Source organism: Molothrus ater, chromosome 9 (assembly GCF_012460135.2).
Source record: "Molothrus ater isolate BHLD 08-10-18 breed brown headed cowbird chromosome 9, BPBGC_Mater_1.1, whole genome shotgun sequence".
Taxonomy (NCBI): Eukaryota; Metazoa; Chordata; class Aves; order Passeriformes; family Icteridae; genus Molothrus; species Molothrus ater.
This window is the reverse complement of record NC_050486.2, coordinates 26,286,980-26,307,063: the sequence shown is the minus strand read 5'-3', so window position 1 is coordinate 26,307,063 and position 20,084 is coordinate 26,286,980. Positions and strand designations below refer to the sequence as shown.

Sequence of the window (20,084 nt, the reverse complement as noted above, 5' to 3'; positions counted from 1 at the left end):
TCGGTGCAGTCTGCAGCCTGAGGAGTTTTACACCCACCTCTTCTGCCTCCTTGCTAAACGTCTTCATGCAGCTCTGTAGGCTCAGTGGGAGGTGCTCCTGCCCCTCCCTGCTCACAGCTGGTACACCTTCTGCCCGGGTGTACGTTGCTCTTTTCCCAGGGAGGAAGCCAGGCTGCCAAGTGCCTCAGCCCTGCTGAAGCTGCAGTTCAGGTGCCAAAGCCCTTCCGTGCTGGCCTGGGCTCAGGCTGCATTGCACAACCCTCCTTTGTTGCCCCAGCAGTGTTTCTGTACCCTCCCTCACCCACATCACTGCTCAGGCATTTCCCTTCAGAGCCCTCCTCCTTTGGAACAATAGCCAGGATTTCCTTAAATCGCTGCAGTTTTACCTGTGTTCCATTATCTTCCCCCCACCAAATGATAATTACAGATTAATTAGCAAACTTAATCAGCCATACTAACGTGTAATTACACCTAGATTTAATTATTCCAGTCTGGTCTAAACACTTGTACAAGACCTGATAAACTTAACTCTAGGAGAACAACATGTTCCCAGTACATTTTTATGGCCAGCTTTTGTTGCTGCTGACATTTTCTGCTCATCTCACTTTCTCCACTGCCTCCAGGTTTTCATTCCCTGCTCATCTTTGCTATGGTAACACTTTTTCAGACCCGCTTTTCTGTGGAGTTGTGGTGGACCTGGGGCTACTCAGGTGTGGCAACACCACCCAGAACAGGTATGTGCAACTCCTCTGGGTGGTAGCAGAGTTTGGAAGGATGTGTTTAACCCTGAGTGAGCTGTGTGTGCCATCACACCTTCCTTGGGAGGATGTGCGGGATCTGCATCCTCTTCTCATGTAAGCAATTTCTCTAAAGTCCCAGCTGAAAATAGTTAATTACTGCTCAATTGCAGTGTCATTGCCCCCCTCCTTTAAGTCTCTGTGTTCAGCCAGGCAGAGAGAGGACAGGGAATCCTCTCTCATGCTTCCTGTCATCCCTATCTATCCTAGGGAAATTCCAGCAGTTTGTCTCTCTTGTCCTTTGCTCCTGGGCTTCCCCAGCTCCCATCCTGTGAACTGCAGGCTCCTGGCTGCTCCTGAGGTTCCCCCAGTTTGAGAAAGCCCCAGAGGAGCGGGCTGAGTGTGCCAGCACCAAACCCACTCACCTCAGCAAGTGATCCAACAACAGTGGCACATCTTAACCAAAGGGAGCCCACACTGCAGGAGAGGGAGGAGGACACAGTACCCAGGAGACCCTCCCAGTCTCCTCCAGGAGCAGCTCTGGCCACAGCAGGCCATGAAGAGCTGATTATCCCTGCAGGCTTGAGCTCAGTCCCCTCCTGCCAGCTGCAGAGAAGGGCAGCAGTGTCACAACCTCCCCACTCAAGTGTAATCTGAACGTTCCCCACCAATTACCAAGATGTCTTGACCTCTTTCAAGCTGCCTGTTCCTCACTCAGCTGGATAAAGGAGAGAAGCCATGTGGATTCCTGCTGATCATCCCTAGCCAAGGTGGACTATTTCAGACTAAACCCTTCCCTGTCTGCTTTGAGCCCTTTAGGCTTTGTTCTGGTTCTCCATGGGGAAGCTGCCAAGATGAATGCAGCTCCAGGAATGGGTACTGAGGGAAGGGCTCCTACCTGCACTGGCTCTGCAATGTGCTGCTGATGCTGCTAGAGGAAAAACTGGCTTTTAAGCAGCAGAGTATGACTTTTTTTGAGGATAGAAGGAGCTCCTGGCACCTAAAAGGACTCGAACCCAGCTGCCCTCATCCATGAAGTGCATCCGCTTGCTTGCAGGTGAAACAGAGCAAAACTAATGGGAAGGGTTGTCCAAGCATCCCTTGAAAAGGGCAAAGGCCTGAGGATGCAGGCAGAGGCAGTGTGGGCACTGCTGACCTCCTGCCAGGCTCACCTGCCTGTGGGCAGCGTGTGCTCCCTGCTGTCTCACCATGATATTTTGTGGGAAATCCCTTCACCAGGATTTATTCTCCTGGCAAGAGGAGAAGCCTCAGCTTCTCCATGTTTTGCTCCTCTGGAATGTGATTTGAAGAATTCTTTACTCAGCATGTGAATTGTTTTTAATGAATGGCCAATCTCAGCCAGCTGTGTCAGACTTTGAGTCTGTCTCACGGGTTTTTATTTTTCATTCTTGTCTAGCCTTCTGATGTCTCTTTTCTCTTTCTTTAGTATAGTTTTAGTATATAATTTTCTTATAATATAATGTCATAATATAATAAATCAGCCTTCTGAGAACTGGGAATCAATTCTCATCGCTCACCTCATCCTGGGACCCACAACACCACAACACTGCTGGGTGCTCAGCACATCCTGTGCTTCCACCCCAGGCTGCTCCCAGCTGGAGCTGGGTGTGCTGGACCATCCTGTGCAAGGAGCTGCTTCCCAGCAGGCACAGACAGTCTGGGAGGTGAGAAGAGCAACCCCAGTAAGTCCAGCTGCCCCCACACATCCAGGTCTCCCCTGGCTGCCCATGTCCCCAGGACTGCCTGCAGGCACACGCTGACAGCTCTGGTCCCCAAGGGGATGGTGGCAGCCCTTGCCATGGCAACCATCACCGTGGCACCCAGCATCTCCATTCCCCAGGGAATGTCCCCTCCCCTGTGCAGGCAGGGCTGGAAAACAGCAGGGAAAAAACAAAGTGTTGTCTGCTCAGGGGGAGCTGTGGAAAGCACCCAAGGGTTACCCCACAGGGAGCCCCTGCACCTGGGGTAGCTGCCAGGCTGCAGGGGCTGTGCAGTAATTTTATATTCCCCAAGGGGCAAATCAAAGGCAGGACCTGTAACCACCACTCCACTGGGCATAAAAACATTGTCCAGCAGTTATAGTAACATCACTGGAGGGGATCAAATCGGTGAGCCAAGGGTGTGAGCCAGCACTGTGGGGGCACAGGCCCTACAAGCTGTGTAAGAGCCTGTCCACAGGCAGATGGGATGTGCCACCCCCCTGTGCCCACCCCAAGCCCAAACTGCAAATCCTCTGCAGGATGGAGAGAGGTTTGACCACTGAATGACTTGGCCTCTCACCTGCCCTGACTTCTCTTCCCTAGCTCTGCCCTGGTGCTTCCTGGGGATGCTGCTGGAAAGGGAAGAACCATTTTCCACCAGCCCAGTGGCTACTCTCACACTGACCCCTTGATCTCTTTGGTGCTGTGCCAGGCACTGATTCAAGACAGCTGCTAGTGCCTGCTTGGTCTCTCATTTATCTTCTCCCCATCCTCAGCATTTTCCCTCCCGGAAATCCCTCGGGGCAAGGAGTGAGGCCCCAGACAGGAGCTGAGCCCCTCCTGTGCAGGGCACGCCCCTCCCAGGCCACTCTTTTGGCCCCAGTGCCATAAATCAGCCCCAGCAAAGCAGCAGGGGAGCAGTTTGGTGAAAGGCTGCAGGGACAGCAGTACCTTTATTAGGTTCCCCCAGCACAGCTGGAAAAAATAAGGAGCCCAGACAGGCTTTCAGGCACATAACCCCTGGGCTGAGCCCCTCACTCAGTCCTGTCTGCTGATTTAATAAGAGATCAGCTTTCCCCACAGACCACATCTCCTGTGCAGCCTTAAACCCTCCTGGTTAAAACACTGCCCTGGAGAATCAATCCAAGATGGTTTTGTCCCTTTGATCAGTACAGCAGGTAATAAGTCACCGATGGAAATGTGTTTCACTTCTCTGGCTCCAGCAATAGAAATGGAGACAACCCCTCTGTCCTGGTGAAAATCTCACAGTGCCTGGGGAGATGGACAAAGGGGTCTGCAGTGTGGCTCTGGAGGTCCCCATGGACACACAGCAGCACCTGGGTGTCCGAGGTGTGAGCACATTCCCTTCCCACAGGATCCATCCTGATCTCCAGCCTCACAGACAGCCACAGCGTTTGCAGTGCCTAACTGTGGTGACAAACATGGAGGTGATTCTGTCAGTGATTGCCTGACAGAACCAGGGCAGGCTGGTCTGGGAGCTGCCACGGAACCTGGGCCAGATCCCAGCACGGAGCTGCTGAGGGACTGCCACAGGTCCCTCTGGGCACACAGGGTGTTGAGTCACCTGGCAGAACTGGCTCAACTCTTTAATGACTTTAATGCTTCTAGATAACCTGGAGCATCAAAGATGTGTCCTTTAGTTCCTTGCTTTTGCTGATTTCCAGCCCTCTGTAAACATGGGGATTTCACATTATAAAAGCATTGTCAAGATTTCTTCAAATCCCATTTTTAAAATAAGGATTCATTCTTATTTCCCTCTATTTAAAAAGGATTATTTAACTCTTCTTTGAAGTGCTGTCTCCTACTCCAGTGGAGTACTTTACTTTCAGGGACCTCTTTTGTCCTGTCCTGGCTCTCTTTGCTCTTTTTTTACTGTTACACGAGAGTGGGCATTGTGCAAGAACTGTTCCTGCTGGACAGAACTCCTGGGCCAAGCCGTGGAGTTTGACCTGGGTGATGCCATTCCCAAAGTGCAGCTCCTCAGGGGCAAACAGGAAACATTTGGCATCGAGTGCTTTGAGCAGGTCATTGCCCTGGTGTGAAAAATGCGTATTTTATGCGTATATTTTGCGTAATTTGGCTTTTCACAAATATTAAAATGAATATTATATGTGTTCTGTTAGAAAGTTATGCTGCATTATTTTTTTAAGTAGTGTGTTAAATATAGTTTAGGTTATAACAATGTTAAAATATGCTATGTAAGATACTTTTTCTTAAAGAAAGGACTTGCAGCGAGATAGCAGCCACAGGACATCTAAATCTTTCAGAGAAAGAGAATTTATTGCTCTCTTATCAGAAGAAACAAACTTCTTCCTGCCTCACTCAGGCCTGAAGACACCATCAGGGTTAAGAGGAAGAAGCTGACACTGACCAGACAGAATCCTGTATTTGAATGGAATTTATGCATCATGTATGAGGTGTATGAATATGCAACAGGCTGTTGTTTTTAAGGGTTAATCCTCTGTTAACGTGTGTCCTTTTTCGGGCTTATTTTGCCCAGAAAAAGGTACCTGGACTGTCCATAACTCTTTGTTTCTATTGTCTCATATTGTCCTAATCCAAACTGTCCAAATTATTATTACGCTAATTGTATTGCTATTTTTATAACCATTTAATTACCATTAAACTTTTAAACTTTTAAAAACAAGTGATTGGCGTTTTTCACACCCCACGACCAGCGGGGGCGGATGGAGCTGGCAAAGCGCTCTCTGAGGGGATGAACGCCAAGGGCAGGACGGACAAATGGCCACTGTCCCTCAGAGCCGATGGGACGGCAGCGAGTTCCACAGCAGCAGCCTCTCCCAAGAACCGGCACCTCCTCGGCTTTCCAAGCCTTGGAAAGGCGCCCTAATTATGAAGGGACGCCCAAATCCTGACGGCGCCGGTCCTGTGTGGGCCCTGTCCCCCTCACGCTGCAGCCGCTCCTCCCGCCCGGCAGGGGGCACCCGCCGCGCCCGCCGGAACCATAGAGAGCGGCGCGCGCCGCCCAGCTCTCCCCGCGCGCGTGTGTCCGCCCACGTGACAGGGAGGGGCTCCCCATTGGCCGCGCCGGCGGGGCCGGGCGCGCGCCCCCCGCGGCTGTAAGTGCGCGCGCGGGCGTGCGTGTGCACGTGTGCGAGTGAGTGTGCACGTCTGTGAGTGTGTGTACAGGTGTGTGCGCTCAGGTGTGTGTGCGTGTGCAAGTTTGTGAGTTCTCAGGTGTGCGAGTGCGCACGTGTGCGAGTGTGCACGTGTGTCAGTGCTCAGGTGTGTGTGTGCGTGCTCAGGTGTTCCCCCGCGGCATCCCCACCTGTCCGTGCCCATACCCTGTACACCCCGGAGGTGTTCGCTCCCGCGTGTGCAGCCAGGTGTGTGTGTGCGGGTGTGCCCGGGCCGTGTCTGCGCACCTGTGTGTCCCGGAAAGCGCGCAGGGCTGTGTGAGCGCTGTGCAGCGCTCGGCTGTGACGGGGCACCTGTCTGTGCACACCTGGGTGTGCGTGCCCAGGTGTGCCCGTGCAGCATTCCCGTGTCCGTGTATTGACCTGTGCATCCCGCAGAGCGTTCACCTGTGCACCCAGGTGTGTGTGGGTCCGTGCGAGCTCTGGTGTCCCTGTGCCGGTGGCTGCAGCCCCTGACCCCGCTGTGTCCCGTCTCCCTCCGCAGCCCTCTCGGTGCCGCCATGGAGGCCTTGCTGAGGAGCTGCCGAGTCCCGGCGCTGGGTGCCCGTCACGGCGGGGCCAGGGCCCGGCACAGCGGCGGCACCTGCGGGCAGGGCCCGGCGCCTGCTGCTCTCGCAGCTCTTCCAGCCGCTGGCGCTGCCCGCGGGCGGCCAGGCGGGCTCCGAGGGCCGGCCCGGGGAGCCCAGCTGCCGCAGCCAGCGGCTGATGCTGCAGGCAGGGCTCATCCACCCGACCAGCCCCGGCTGCTACTGCTACCTGCCGCCCACCGTGCGCGCCATGGAGAAGCTGATCAAGCTGATGGACCAGGAGATGCAGGCCGTGGGCGGGCAGAAGCTGAACCTGCCCAGCCTGTGCTCAGCGGAGCTGTGGCGCGCCAGCGGCCGCTGGGACCAGATGGGGCCGGAGCTGTTCCGGCTGCTGGATCGGCACAAGCACGGCTACTGCCTGGGCCCCACGCACGAGGAGCTGGTGACGGCGCTGGTGGCCTCGCAGAGCGGCCTGTCCTACAAGCAGCTCCCGCTGCGCCTCTACCAGGTCACCAGGAAGTTCCGTGACGAGCCCAAGCCCCGCTTCGGTCTGCTGCGCAGCCGGGAGTTCTACATGAAGGACATGTACACCTTCGACAGCTCCGAGCAGGCGGCCCGGCACACCTACGAGCAGGTGTGCGCCGCCTACTGCAGCCTCTTCACCCGCCTGGGGCTGCCCTTCGTCAAGGTGCGGGCAGCCACGGGCAGCATCGGCGGCAGCACGTCCCACGAGTTCCAGCTGCCGGCGGACATCGGCGAGGACAGGCTGCTGCTGTGCCCTCAGGGACACTTCGCGGCCAACGTGGAGACGCTAAACGGGGAGCAAACCTCGTGCCCCGAGTGCGGGGAGAAGCTCAGCGAGACCAAAGGCATCGAGGTGGGGCACACGTTTTACCTGGGCACCAAGTACTCCTCGGTCGCCAACGCCGTGTTCTCCTCGGCCGAGAACAAGCCACAGCTGGCGGAAATGGGCTGCTATGGCCTGGGCGTCACCCGCATCCTGGCAGCCTCCATCGAGGTGCTCTCCACCGAGGACAGCATCCGCTGGCCCAGCCTCATCGCACCCTACCAGCTCTGCTTCATCCCCCCCAAGAGGGGCAGCAGGGAGGAGGAGGAGGGAGCGGCGCTGCTGGAGCAGGTGTACGATGAGCTGGCCCAGGCGCTGCCCCAGCTCGCCGGTGACGCAGTGCTGGACGACCGGAGCCAGCTGACCATCGGCAAGAGGCTGAAGGATGCCCAGAGGCTGGGCTACCCCTACGTGGTGGTGGCTGGGAAGAGGGTCTGCGAGGACCCCCCGGTCTTTGAGGTTTGGGATCAGAATGCCGGCGAGGTTTTGTTCCTTACCAAAGAAGGAGTCATAGAGCTGCTGAGTAAAGTGCAAGTCCCTTAAATGGCTCCTCTCTGAATCCGTCATGTCTGCTGCAGTGAGTTCATCTGAGCAGCCCTGGCAATGGCTCTGGGTGAGCAGAGGCAAATCCAGCTCATGTCAAAGCCAGCCATGGTGTCCTGTAGGTGTGCCAGGTGCTGAGGTTGAGCTGGAATCAGCACACATCCCACCACAGGGCTGGGGACGTTCCTCCCTCTGGGTACAGGTCCCTGGAAGTTGCTTTTTCCAGCACTTGTAGCCTCATGTGGCTGTGGGAGCACTGGCAGGGGCATCCCTTCACTGCCTGGCAGGGACAGACTGGCCATGGCCTCTGTCAGGAGCACAGGACAGCCAAAACTGCACAGGGGGACAGGAGGGCTCCCCTCACTGCCATGTTCTCAGCATGAAGGATTGTAAGAGAGACAAAGGAAGGTGACTTTCCTCTGTTTGCATCTCTTTGGGAACACCTAGGGCCCATGAAGGTGGAAGATTGCCGTGGCAGGGCTCCTGCAAGGAACTGCTTGGTGCCATCCCAGCAGCACTGATGGGACAGGGAGCTGCTTGGAGGGGTCACCTCACCCTGTGCCACAGCTCCTCGGTCTGAGATCTAGAGATCATGAGCAACACTGTAATAAAATCACTGAATCAAAAGGCCTTTAAGATCATTGAGTCCAGCCATTAACCTGAGCTGCCAAGGCCACCACTAACCCGTGTCCCCAGGTGCCATACCCACCGCCCCTTAAATCTCTCCAGGGATGGTGACTCCATCGCTTCCCTGAGCTGTTCCAATGCTTCACAACCTGTCTGATAAAGAGCTTTTTCCTAATATCCCTGCTGGGCGGGCGGGGGGGGGGGGTGGGTCGAAAGCAGTGGGGTTGGGGCTGATGCCGGTGCCGATACCGGTGCTGATACCGGTGCCGTTACCGGTGCTGATACCGGTGCCGTTGGGATGCTGGGGCTGATGCCGGTGGGATGCCGGGGCTGCTTGGAAGGAGCGGGGCTGGGATCGAGGCGGAGGAGGGTGGGATGCCAATGCCGGTGGGATACCGGGGCGGGTCGGATGTCGGGACCGGTGGGATGCTGGGGCGGGTCTGATGCTGGTACCGGTACCGGTACCGGTCGGATACCGGGGCGGGTGTAACGCCGGTGCCGGTGGGATGCCTGCGCTGATGGGAAGGAGCAGGGCCGGGCCTGACGCGGCGGGGGCGGTGGCAGGCGGGGCCGGGCGGCAGCGGGAGGAGCAGCGGCAGCATGGCGGAGGCCGAGCAGGACGGCGTGTCCGGAGCCCCGGCGGCGCCGCCGCGGTACCGGGGAGCGCTGCACCCCGACACGTGGGAGCAGGTGAGGCGGCGGGGCCGGGCGAGGGGCCGGACTCGGGGCGCTGTATGCCTGTCCGTGTGTCCGTCCGCAGGAGCTGGAGGCCATCCCCATGTTCATGAAGCGCTGCCCGGCCGAGATCGACGCGGCGCGGCAGCCCGAGCTCGCCTGCCTGCAGTCGCTGCTGTTCGACGAGGAGCGGAGCCCCGCAGGTGCGCCCTGCCCTGCCGTGCTCGGGTGAGGTGCTAACCCTGCCCCGGCCTGACCCCCTGCATCCCCGCAGAGCTGGCCAGCATGTACAAGAACGAAGGGAATGAGTACTTCAAGGAGAAGGACTACGGGAGAGCTCTGGCCGCGTACTCGGAGGGGCTGCGGAGGCGCTGCGGGGACGCGGAGCTGGACGCGGTGCTGCTCACCAACCGGGCGGCCGCACAGTTCCACCTGGGTAAGGGCTCCCACCGCCTGGGAACGCGGCTCCGCGCTCCAGAGCTGCTTCTCCTCCCCTTTTGGGGTTTTCTTTTTGTTTGTTTTGGTTGTGTGATAGGTTATCCGTGAGATGGAGGCGCCTCGAAGCCTGAAGAGCTGGCTCGCTTCAGCACACGGCTGCGTGCAGGGTTTGTTCTCTGCTCCTTGCAGCTGTTACCTGCTGCTCGAGCCTTGGCTCCAGGACAGGGCAAAACCAGTGGGTTTTTTAGTCTGTTCAAAAGTAGACTAGTTTGGGTTGGAATTGATGGATGACCTTTCTAGGCCATCTGGTCCAACCCCTCTGCAAAGAGCTGTGACATCTTCAACTAAAGTTTGTTCAGAGCCCTGCCCAGCCTGGTCTTGAATGTTTGCAGGGATGGGGCTCCTACCACCTCTCTGGACAACTTCTGCCAGTGCCTCACCACTCTCATTGTCAAAAATTTCTTCCTTATATCTAATGTAAGTCTACCCTCATTTAGTTTAAAACCATTACTTGATGATCTTGGAGGTGTTTGCCAACCTTAATAATTCTATGATTCTCTTACAGCTACCACCATCCTACCAACGGGGAGGGTGTTCTGGCCCTTTTAGTGATGCTGTGTGTTGCAGCAGGGAGGTGACCTGCTCACACCACCTTATTTATCTCTCACCTGTGTGATTGATCTCTGTCCTTTCACTTCTTGTTCTTAATTTGCTCTTTTTTTACCCTCCTCTCACCTCGCTGTGATGGTAGGAACAGTGAATTACAGGGTCTCTGCATAAACCTTTTTGTCACCTTGGTGTCTGGTTGGATTTTAAATACAAGTGAAGGTTTCAAATAGATTTTAAATACAAGTGAGCACTTTTACTTGCTTTGCAGGGAACTACCGTTCTGCTCTAAATGATGCCATCCAAGCCAAAAAGCTGAAGCCCACCCATCTCAAAGCCATCATAAGAGGTGAGAGTTAAAGCTGGTGCTGCTGCATGGAGCACCAAGAGTCCTTTCCAAATGCTTGGCTGATGTTAACTTTACTGATTGTGCTGCTATTGTTACCAGCCCTGAAACAGGCTGTTGTTATTTGTTGCCTTGTTTCCTTGCATGTTTAATAATTGTGTTTATAAAGCTGAAATTACCGTGAGTGGGCATCATACTTTGTTTCTGGACAGAGTTCATTTCAGAAAGGGAAAGCAGTTACTGGAAGAGATCTCTTCACTTGTTGTTGCTGTTTCTCCCCAAAACAGAGCTCTGCCTTTTGTTTTGCATTTTCAATCAAAATATCCTTTTGTTCTTCATCTCCTGTATCTGTCAGAGGCACTGTGGAGTACAGGATAACTTTTCCTGTTTTCCACAGTGCTGTTCTTTTTTCCCACTCCATAGAAATCCCCTTTTTATTTTTCCTAACAAAACAAATACTGAAATGTTAATTGCAATGATAAAATTTTGTTTGTAACACTTTTATTTGTTGACACTTTTAGCATAATTCTGCTGATTTCTGTGACTAAGTGATGTAAGAACTGATTAAATACTTTAAATTTTCTTCTCAACTGACCTGCTGGAAGTTTCTGGTTGAACATGACCACACAAGACAGAAATGTTTAGTACAGAAGTGCCAGACCTAGTGCTGTCTATATAATCACCACTTTTGCAGTAGTTGTACTCTGACTCCAGCACTGGAAACTTAAAACATTCATCCTTCCAGGAGCTCTCTGTCACATGGAGCTAAAGAATTTCGTGGAAGCAATAGCATGGTGTGAGGAGGGCTTGCAAATAGACTCAAAAGAGAAAAAGCTCGTGGAAATGAGACATAAAGCTGACAAATTAAAGGTAAGGATGAAGGCAGGCTGGCATCTGCAGTGCTTGTCTCTTTGGGGTCCCTGGGGGGGTTTCTGTGTAGTGTGGCTCCCCAAGCAGGATGGAGTGGTGCTTCCATGGGCTCTGTGTTGGGATGTGCCAGGGATAGGAGCTGGAGGGGACCTTCCTGGGGACCCAAACTGATTTTTCCAGCAGGAGGAAATGTCAGGGAGGAGCAGTGGTGGGCTCTGACCTGCTCTGTGTGGGCACTGATGGACACTGACCTGCTCTGTGTGACCTCAGTTCATCCTTTCCTTGCCTGTAGCGAACTCAGGACAGGGATGCCAGGAAAGCAAAGGTGATGGAGAGCAAGGAGCAGCGTCAGAAGGAAATTTTACTTGCAGCAATAAAGGTGAGTCGCTGAGAGGGGCTGGTTATCTGTGGTTTGTTTTTTTTTTTTTAAGAGCTCTCTCTTTTTTCTCTAAAAATTGCATCTCATACATTGGCTTTTGAGGCATAGAGCAAAAAAAATTTGAGTTAAAACCATGATTCTCCAGGCCTGCATGGCTCTAGCCCCACCTCCCAGCTGTCTGTATTTCAGGTAACAACTAATGCAAAATACAGACCCAGTGTTAGGAGATGGGCTGAGCTTTGTGAGTGCTCTGGCTGCAGCATCACATCAGCCCAGTGAACCTGGCTTTCTCTGCTGCCCACAGGCATTAATTCTGTGGAAGAATAGAAGATAACTGTTCAGTAAGGTACAGGAGGGACTCAGTCCTGCATCCTCTCCTTCCTCAGTGAATGTTTAAACTACATTAAAATATTTCAGGCTCTTACATACAGTCAGATCTCTTCTGGTGTTGCTTTTCTGCTTTTCCAAGGAAAAGAGTGAGCTTTCTTCAGTTCTCTGGAAGAGTAGATGTTCTCAGGAGCTGGTGTGTGTAGTTGCACCCTGTAGTGATGCCTGGCAGACCCCAGAGAAAAGGATTTTAAATGCATCCCTTTCCACATGTGTTCTCGGGCTCTTCTCTCCACGTGTGGGTTCCTCTGGATTCCCAGCTCTGCTCATTTGGTCATGGATATCTGGCTGAGGTTCTGGGTTCTACTGGGAAGTTCAGTCACCTGAGTCTGATACTGTGGGAAAGCTTTGGATGGCATGTTTAAGAGCTGACTCATTAACCAGGACAGCATCATTTGACCTTTTGCTGACTGCTAATTTTTTCTTATTCTCCCCACCACAACTGTTGGACTTTTAGTTGGTTTTTGGTCTTTCCCCTCCATCCCCTCCAGGAAAGAAACATCAAGCTGGTTCTTGAGCCCTCAGATGAAGAAGAGGAAGTGTCAGATGGCCTGGCTGAGATATCCTTGGATGGGTTCCACTCTGGCAGTGCCATGGGGGCCAAGGTGCACTTGGATGCTGATGGCAGCTTGATCTGGCCTGTCCTCTTCCTGTACCCTGAGCACGAGCAGACAGATTTCACTGTGGCTTTCCATGAGAGCTCCAGGTAAGTGCTCTGCCAGCAGCATTCTTGCACTGAGGAGGTGTTTGAGCAGATGAGAACAGGCAGCAAGTGAAACACTGCCATGCTGGAGCAGCCCCAGATGTCTAATCACACAGCTGGCCCTGCTTTTCAGCAGGAGGCTGCACTCCGTGGCCTCCTGAGGTCCTCTCCAACCTGAATTATTCTGTGATTTATCTAAATTTGTGCTGCAGACAAACACATTTAGCCAGGGTGACTGAAGGGGCTTGGAGTGCAATTACTCAGCCAATAATTAATTAGTGGCCAGGGATACCTGTGACCATCCACACATGTGGATTTTAGAGATTCATTAAGGTGCTGTTTCAAAGCCCTCCAAATAGATCTCAGAAAAAAAAAAAAAAAGTTAAAAATTATTAAAAGCTTCCAAAGGGGACCTTTCATAACCAGCAGTGACCCCAAAGTTCTCCTCAGGGCCTCCAGCAGATCTGGCTGAAGTGCTGCAGACCTTTCAGACTCAGACTGGCAAGCTCAGAATTCCACTCTCCTTGATATTAACTTCAATTTCTGATCTTGTAGTGTTGAACAGACTTGAAATTTGTAACTTTCTGTTTGTTGGAAGACGTATCTCTCAGATCTATTAATAAGTTTAGGTCTTAAAATTACAGTGCAAGCAGACTGGTAAAGTTGTGGTACTTTTATGGTAGTGTTCACTGTGCTTTTTAGTGACTAAAGGAAGTGGAAATGGATTTTTAGGACAAACTGGCCTCCCAACACTCCTCAAGTACCAAAATAAAGAAGCCTTGGACACACAGACGTTTTCTCATCACTCTGATCTGGTGAAGCACGGGACTGTGTCAAAGGAAAATCTACTTTAGACAAAATGCAGGGTGTTTATTTGACATCTTTTTCAGTGTGAAAATGGGAAGTTAAAAGTAATTAGTCGTTGCACTGCTCAAATTTGAAGCCAATAACCTGAATTACAGGTCCTTGGATTTATTGGGAAAGTGATGAGTTTGAAGGGAAGGAACTATTGGTGATCTAAACTTACTTTCAAATCTGTTTAATTTGCTAATGTATTTTTGCTGTCATTCAAATGCAAGTGTACAAGTTACTGAAGCTGAACGCTTTGGCTAAGCTGACCAAGTGTATTTTGGCTTTTAGGTTTATTGATCATTTAATGGTGATGTTTGCTGAGTTACCTCCTTGGGATTTAGAAAAAAAGTACCTTCCCAACAATCTTGAGGTGAGAAGTTTGACTTTCCTTCAATTTCAGGGTTGTCGTGGTGTGGTTTTTTGTTTTTTTATTTCTGGAGTGAGAAGTGCACAGCTCTGAGGGTATGAAAGTGTTGGCATCTGGTTACCTTACACAGATGGGAATCAACAGAGCTTAAACCCCTCACTTATAAACTCAAACATTGTCCACATGTGCTGACAGAATTCACTGATGAAAACGGAAGTTGTCTTCCAGTTACATTGTATTTGACAGAAGGTATTTATAGATATTGCTTAGATTCCATCTTTGCAACAGTAACTAAGCTTTTAATCATCAGGCTGATAGGTGGCCTGGTTTTTTAATTGCATTGTGGAGTTGGTCAATACAAATAAGAAAATATTATTTTAAAAATAATTTCTTATCAGAACTAAGTGGAGTTATTTGAGCACATAATCAGATCTAGATAGTATATCTCTATTAACACTTTAGCAAAGGAGGGTTGTGAGTCAGTGCAGCAGGTTTTGAGAATTTTTCTGAAGTTGTACATAGAAGGATAGGAATGTTTATTTTTCATTTTCCACTCCAGTGTCATCTGTGCCAGGCAGCAGCAGCACAACTCTGTGTACAGTGAGCAGACAGGTCCAGAAGGACAGTGGCTGTGTACTTTTCCAGGTTAAATCCTGTGTGTATTTACAGTCAAAGGCACCATTGCTGGATTTTAATCTCTTAAATCAACTCTCTTTTGTTCAAATACCTCTAAACCCACTGAGTTTATCTCATAACATTGCTGCATTTCACCTGTTGAAATGCAGCCCTTAGATTTGGATTGATTACCTGTAAAGCATGGGAACAGCCTGTGTATTTTGCCTTCCTGCTGCCACTGCCAGGAGAGCCTGAGCTGGTTTATACAGGGAAAACTTGGAATTCACACAAAGCAATTTCTGCCTTGCTGGATTTTGCATCCAATAGCTGGGTCAAGCTACAGAGGTTTGATAAGGCCCCAGCTGATAATGGTGTGCTGTTACTGGGCTTTCAGCAGCTTTCCTTCATGTACCTTAGGCATTTAATAACCACCCCCCCCCCTAATTTTTTTTCCCAGCTCTATTTTGAAGATGAAGAAAGAGAAGAAATGTATGAGGTGAACCCAGAACACACATTGCTACAAGTGCTGCAGCATGAAAGGTGAGGCTGTACCTGTCCATGTCCAGGGGAAAAAAAGGGCAAAAAGTATGAGCCTTAAGTCCAGTTTGTTCTTAAATAGTCCTAACTCTTCTCTGACTTAATAGTCCTGCCTCTTGAAGGTATAAAGCTGCATGGATTTTGTGCCTGGCTTTAGCAACTTACACGTGTTTTCCCCCAAAAAAATGAACAGCTCTTTCCAGGCCTGGATGGAGATAGGAAAGGGAGCTGGGCACAGCTGAGCAGCACAGAAGAGCTATTCCAGATCCCATCTACACAATACTACTTTAAAAAAAAAGAAGAAGAAGAACAGGCAGCAGCCTCTAAAGAGCACGTTGAAGGTTAACAATGCTCTCGCTGTTCATGCTGCTGCATGAGCAGCCCCCGGCGCAGCACGCAGCACTCTTCTGCTCTGAAACTGCCTTTCAAGAGTGGTGCTGTTAGTGAGAGAGAAGAATTTGCTGTTTGTGAAGCCAGAAAGTTCCTGTGCAGCCGAGTTGCAGCATCTCGTAGCTGGCTGGAGCTGCTGCTCAGCGTGGGGGGCTCGGTCTGTCGCAGTGGGAGCGGGATCTCTGTCACCCCATAAAACTCAGCAGTGCCCAAAGGCCCTCAGATTCCAGGCTGTAAGGGCAGCTGCAAAAGAGCCCTCCTTCCAGAGGGAGAATAACAGCTGCCTTAATTAAAAGAAGCTGTTGGGAGAGGAGTTGATTCATAAAACACTTCTCCTCAGATGTGCTTAGCCCTGGCTACAAAAGGCTCTGCTAATCAGCACAAAATCTCATCTCCAGCCTTTGGGGGGTCAGTCTTTATGGAGCTGGGCAAGAGTGACTTGCTTTGCAGGACACTGGGCCAGCTACAAGGAAGCCAAGGACTCCTTTTGATCTTTGCAGGTATTTTGTAAAGGCCGGGACTCCGACAGTTTTGGTGTTTGCCAAGCGTTCTCCTTTCTCTAAGAAATACTTCTCTGGCAAGAAAGTGCATCGACTGTAATGAGCAAGAAAGAAACAAGGAATCCTGTGCAAGAGGCTGCTGTTTGTTAGCCCAGCTCCAGGCTGCAGGCTTCTGCTTGAACAAAAATACCTTGCACTCTTCAGGGGAGGAAAATAGTCTTGGCACACAGGGAAACTTCCAGGGGAGCAGCACAGGAGAAGGAAGGGCTAACATGAGGGGATTATTTGTTTAAAAGGGAGCCCAGCTGGCTTGCAGAAGGTCTCCTCTATGATAGGCTGCATGTGGTTTTGAAATAAACCTGAAGCAGTGCCAAGCACTGGCTGTGGTTGCAGTAAGAGCAGCTGGGAATGTACTTCCTTACCTGAGAACATCACAGATCTGCTCGGGGGTGGGCTGTGGCTGCTGGGGTTCAGCAGCAGTGGCCTGGGGAGGAACCTGCCTGTTGCAGCAGGGTGGATGCAGTCAGGTTCCTGTCTGGGACTCAGCAGCTGCTGCTTTGTCCCTGCTTGGCTGTGCTGCTGGCCAGGCTACAGCAGAGCTCTTTGTTTGGAGCAGTGTTTGACTGACCCTTTTGATACCTTACTGAATGTCCTACAGAACCTGGAATAAACATGGCTATTTTAAGTAGACTGACTTCTGCCTAATGAATGAGACAACAGTTTGTCTCACCTTGTGAAATGCCAGAGAATGACAGACACTGATTCTAAACCCCAACATAACACCCTTATCCATTACATTAACAGGCAGGGTCTTCTGTACTTCTGTATTAGCGTTTGGCTTTTAATCAGAAGTAATTCTCAATCTCTCATTTATTTCTCTCCTGCAGGAATGTAAAATGTCTAAAGCACACTGTAGCTTTAGACACGGGGCATTAGAAAGCTGTTCAGCCATAAAACACTCCTGCTTCCATCACAGAGGCTGGCTGCAGGCAGCTCTAGGAAAACATTTCCTAAATTTCAACACAGCAAGAGTCTCTCCACCCGAGGATGCTGCAGTTTAATGCCCAGAGCTGGGGTTGCTTTACAGCGAGGCAGCAGGGGCTGGGCACTGTGCAGCCACCAGCTGGCAGTGCCCTCAGAGGGCAGAGAGCTGGCCAGCCAGGTGCTGCAGGCTCAGCCCGTTGCACAGGATGCACAGGAGGTTGCAGAGCGAGGACAGAGTGTGGTGGAGGGCGAAGCTCCGCGCCAGCCGCCTGTACCTGGGGTTGGAGGCACGGAGCTGCCTGCGGGACTCGCTGGCTGCCAGCCCCAGCTCCTGCCCCAGCTCCTGCCCCAGCCCGTGGCTGTTCTCCACCTGCTGCAGCTCAGCCACCAGGTCGGAGGCCACCCGCCCGAAGCACTGCGTGTTCAGCACAGAGGCGGCGATGCACACGAGGAAGATGATGATCTGCAGGGAGCAAAGCCACCCCGCATGTGGGGGGTTCAATTTCTCCCCCAGGCCCCCTGGCTCGCTGCAGTTTGGGTGCTTGGGGGCTTCTTTGAACTGTGCGTGGGTCTCTGTGGTTTGCAAGCCAGCCAGAGGAGCAGAGGAAGGGGTTGGGGCTGTGTGTGAGGAAGAGGGAGGTTACCTGGGTCTTGTGCTCCTGGCCGAGCTGCTCGCTGGGGTGGGACATGGCAAACAGGGTCAGGTTGAGGAAGGCACAGGTGGAGCTGATGTGGAAGTAGTAGGGGAAGAGCTCACGCTGGATGGAGCCGAAGGTGTGGCGAGGGAGGCGCCTGCTCATCACAAAGCCTGCGAGGGGAAGGGCAGGTGAGTCCTGGGGCAGAGCCCCCTCCCTGTGCCACCCCCCTGGGCAGAGAGCACAGCACAGCCCAACCTACCGGCCACGAAGGTCACCCAGACCTGCATTCCCCAGGAGGTGGAGAGGACAAGCAGGTGCAGCAGTTTGATGGCGTTGGAGGGCTCCGTGTCACTTGCCATGGCGTGCTGGATGGGGACAGGTCCCTTCATGTCAGCCAGGTCACCCCGAATTCGGCGCTGAGCTGTGGTTGCTGCTGTCACCTTGCTGCTCACAGGGCAAATGCAGTTCAGGTTCACAAACCTGCTTACTCAGGGAAAGCTTTGGAGCTGGCACAGCCCCGTTCCAGCCTCACCACCACACACCCGACCGGGCTGCAAAGCTGCTCTTCAATCCCCTCGTATCTCAGGGCAGGGCACTGCGTCAGCACCTGGGAGCCATATGCTTGGGGTGGACTTTTGGCAAAGTCCAGCCAACGCCCCGCTGACCCCTGGCAGCAGGAACAGGCAGAAAGTCAATAAAAAGGGGAAGAGTAAAGCTGGGACAAATTCACCTGCCTACGCTGTGGCCATCGGAGGCCTCCTGGCCAGGGGGAAGTCTCCTTGTTTAAAAACAGAACAGTTTCTGCACTGTTTAACCAAAAACCTGGGGGCTCAAAGGAGCAGGGGGGCTCCCAGGCTCACCCCCCTGCCCCAGACCCTGCACAAGAGCACAGACAGTGGGTGGAGGGAGGCTTTGAAAAAGCTGCCTGATCCACTGCAAGGAGTGCTCTGAAAATTAATTAAAACAAAGCTTCTGGGAGTAGCCCATCAATACTGCTGCCTGCAGAATTCCTCCTCCTCCTCCTCCTCCTCCTCCCCTCGGCTGCTGCCTCGGGGCATGAATTACAGCAGGGCTGGCCTTGAGAGAGACACTGCCGTGTGATTCTATCCCACTCCTGCAAAGCAGATAAATATGCCCTGTATTGTGATATATTAGCTCCATGTATTTATTTAGGCACCCATAAAATCAGGTCCTTAAACCTTCTCATGATGGCAGCACACCAGAGAAGGCACCCACATCCAACCTGGAGTGCTGGCCTGTAAATCCCCAGCTGTATTCATGGCCTTTTCTTTTCCAAGAGCTTCTTGGCGTTTTGGGGATTTTTCCCTGCTCCATCCAGGATGGCAGGGGCCCAGGCAAGGCAGCCGTGGTCCTTAGGTGGGGCTTTGTTCCCTGCATCATGCTGGGCAGGAAGGCAGTGGTGGGCTCTGCCAGCAGCCAGCACAGAGCCCTGCTGCTCCCAAGGTCCCAGATCTGCCTCTCCAAATGATTTGCCTCCCTGCAGGAATTAGCGGTGAGAGCTCCAAGGTGTTTTCATGCAGGTTGGAAGGTTGCTCAGAGCAGGGGGTAACTCCCTTGTTTTTTTTAAAGGGATTAAGGAAAATGGTGATTGATTGCTGAATTGGTCCTAGAGCAGTGCATTTGATGGGGAGGGCAAAGAAAGGGCTCTGGGAAGGGCTGGTAGGGACGGTGAGCAGCAGGTCCCTCCTTCTCTGTGGGATGAGGCAGTGGAGATGGGTGTTCCAGGGATGCTCCAAGCTGCCCAGCCCTGCTGGCCATGCCCCAAGGGCCCGCAGATGCTGTAGGGCTGCAGCTTTCCTGCAGAAGCACAAAGCACAGGAGGCTCTGCCGTGCCCCCAGGTCACTCCTGCTCCATCACCCTGCACCCCCAGGGACTCAGCCAGGCTGGAGCCAGGCCTGACCAGGGCCTCCCAGCAGGAAGAAGCACAATACTTGAGGAGAGGGAGAGGTCAGTTAAAGTTTAATGTTCAGGCAAATACATCATCCCCTCCACTTTAATCAAGCAGCAGCAATTCCTAACGGTGAGTAGGAAGGATGGCTCTTGTCCCGGTGATAAAAAGGCAGGATTGCTCTGAGTTTTGGGAGATAAGAGGGCTGTATAAAAATTGAATGTTTTGTACCATGTTCAGCCTAAGATGGCTTTATCTTTTGGAGGATGCCATGCCAGGCCTTGAGCTGAGATGTTTATGATGGGAGATAGTGCAGAGATTAGGGGTTTATGGCCACAGCCAGCCCAGGGCTGGGAGCCACTGCCTGGTGGCCACAGGAGAGGGGCAGGAGCTCCTTGTGCTTATAAAGTGGATGGGGAATTTGGGTGGCAAAGGGACTGGGTGTTGCAGAGGGACACCTGGGGTCCTGGAAAAGACCCTGTGGTCATTTCTGGCACCCCATGGCCTCACCTCACCCTGAGTACAGCATCACCATCACTTGCTCATGGTTAAGCTCTACAAAACACATCCTTGGGGTTAAGCACAGGGCTCTGCAGGCAGAGGCAAGGGCACAGCTGGCACCTGTAGGACCTGCTGTGCCCAAAGCTCTGCGTACCCAAGGACTTCCAGGGCTCGCTCATTTTCTTCCAGAAACCTCAATGCCATC

The 20,084-nt window shown here is 52.5% G+C and overlaps 3 protein-coding genes across 3 annotated transcripts; 2 read left to right on the top strand and 1 right to left on the bottom strand.

The window, feature by feature from the left end:
• The first annotated feature begins 5,540 nt into the window (after positions 1 to 5,540).
• On the top strand, positions 5,541 to 8,181 carry PARS2 (prolyl-tRNA synthetase 2, mitochondrial). Its single transcript, XM_036388345.2, is given in 2 exon segments — positions 5,541 to 6,221; positions 6,223 to 8,181. Coding segments are annotated over 2 exon segments (1,416 nt in total). The 5' UTR covers positions 5,541 to 6,137; the 3' UTR covers positions 7,555 to 8,181.
• A 560-nt stretch (positions 8,182 to 8,741) lies between these two features.
• On the top strand, positions 8,742 to 16,534 carry TTC4 (tetratricopeptide repeat domain 4). The gene is made up of 10 exons (XM_036387635.2): positions 8,742 to 8,871; positions 8,942 to 9,059; positions 9,131 to 9,292; positions 10,172 to 10,249; positions 10,992 to 11,116; positions 11,409 to 11,495; positions 12,374 to 12,588; positions 13,726 to 13,807; positions 14,877 to 14,959; positions 15,847 to 16,534. The coding sequence occupies exons 1-10, from the start codon at positions 8,782 to 8,784 to the stop codon at positions 15,944 to 15,946; spliced, it is 1,140 nt and encodes a 379-aa protein (XP_036243528.1). The 5' UTR covers positions 8,742 to 8,781; the 3' UTR covers positions 15,947 to 16,534.
• Positions 16,535 to 16,666: 132 nt separating this feature from the next.
• Positions 16,667 to 19,356, bottom strand: TMEM205 (transmembrane protein 205). The gene is made up of 3 exons (XM_036387636.1): positions 17,728 to 19,356; positions 17,475 to 17,638; positions 16,667 to 17,293 (listed from the first exon to the last, which is right to left on the bottom strand). Exons 1-3 carry the CDS (start codon positions 17,855 to 17,857, stop codon positions 16,982 to 16,984), a joined length of 606 nt encoding a protein of 201 aa, XP_036243529.1. The 5' UTR covers positions 17,858 to 19,356; the 3' UTR covers positions 16,667 to 16,981.
• Between the last annotated feature and the right edge of the window lie 728 nt (positions 19,357 to 20,084).

Excerpts from the sequence above, each read along its gene's own strand:
- TMEM205 (XM_036387636.1), bottom strand. The coding sequence starts at position 17,857 with ATGAAGGGACCTGTCCCCATCCAGCACGCCATGGCAAGTGACACGGAG. Across the intron at positions 17,639-17,727 it reads CTGGGTGACCTTCGTGGCCG|GCTTTGTGATGAGCAGGCGC; the intron begins GTAGGTTGGGCT and ends TTCCCCTCGCAG. Across the intron at positions 17,294-17,474 it reads GCCAGGAGCACAAGACCCAG|ATCATCATCTTCCTCGTGTG; the intron begins GTAACCTCCCTC and ends TGCTCCCTGCAG.
- TTC4 (XM_036387635.2), top strand. The coding sequence starts at position 8,782 with ATGGCGGAGGCCGAGCAGGACGGCGTGTCCGGAGCCCCGGCGGCGCCG. Across the intron at positions 11,117-11,408 it reads ATAAAGCTGACAAATTAAAG|CGAACTCAGGACAGGGATGC; the intron begins GTAAGGATGAAG and ends CCTTGCCTGTAG. Across the intron at positions 11,496-12,373 it reads TTTTACTTGCAGCAATAAAG|GAAAGAAACATCAAGCTGGT; the intron begins GTGAGTCGCTGA and ends CATCCCCTCCAG.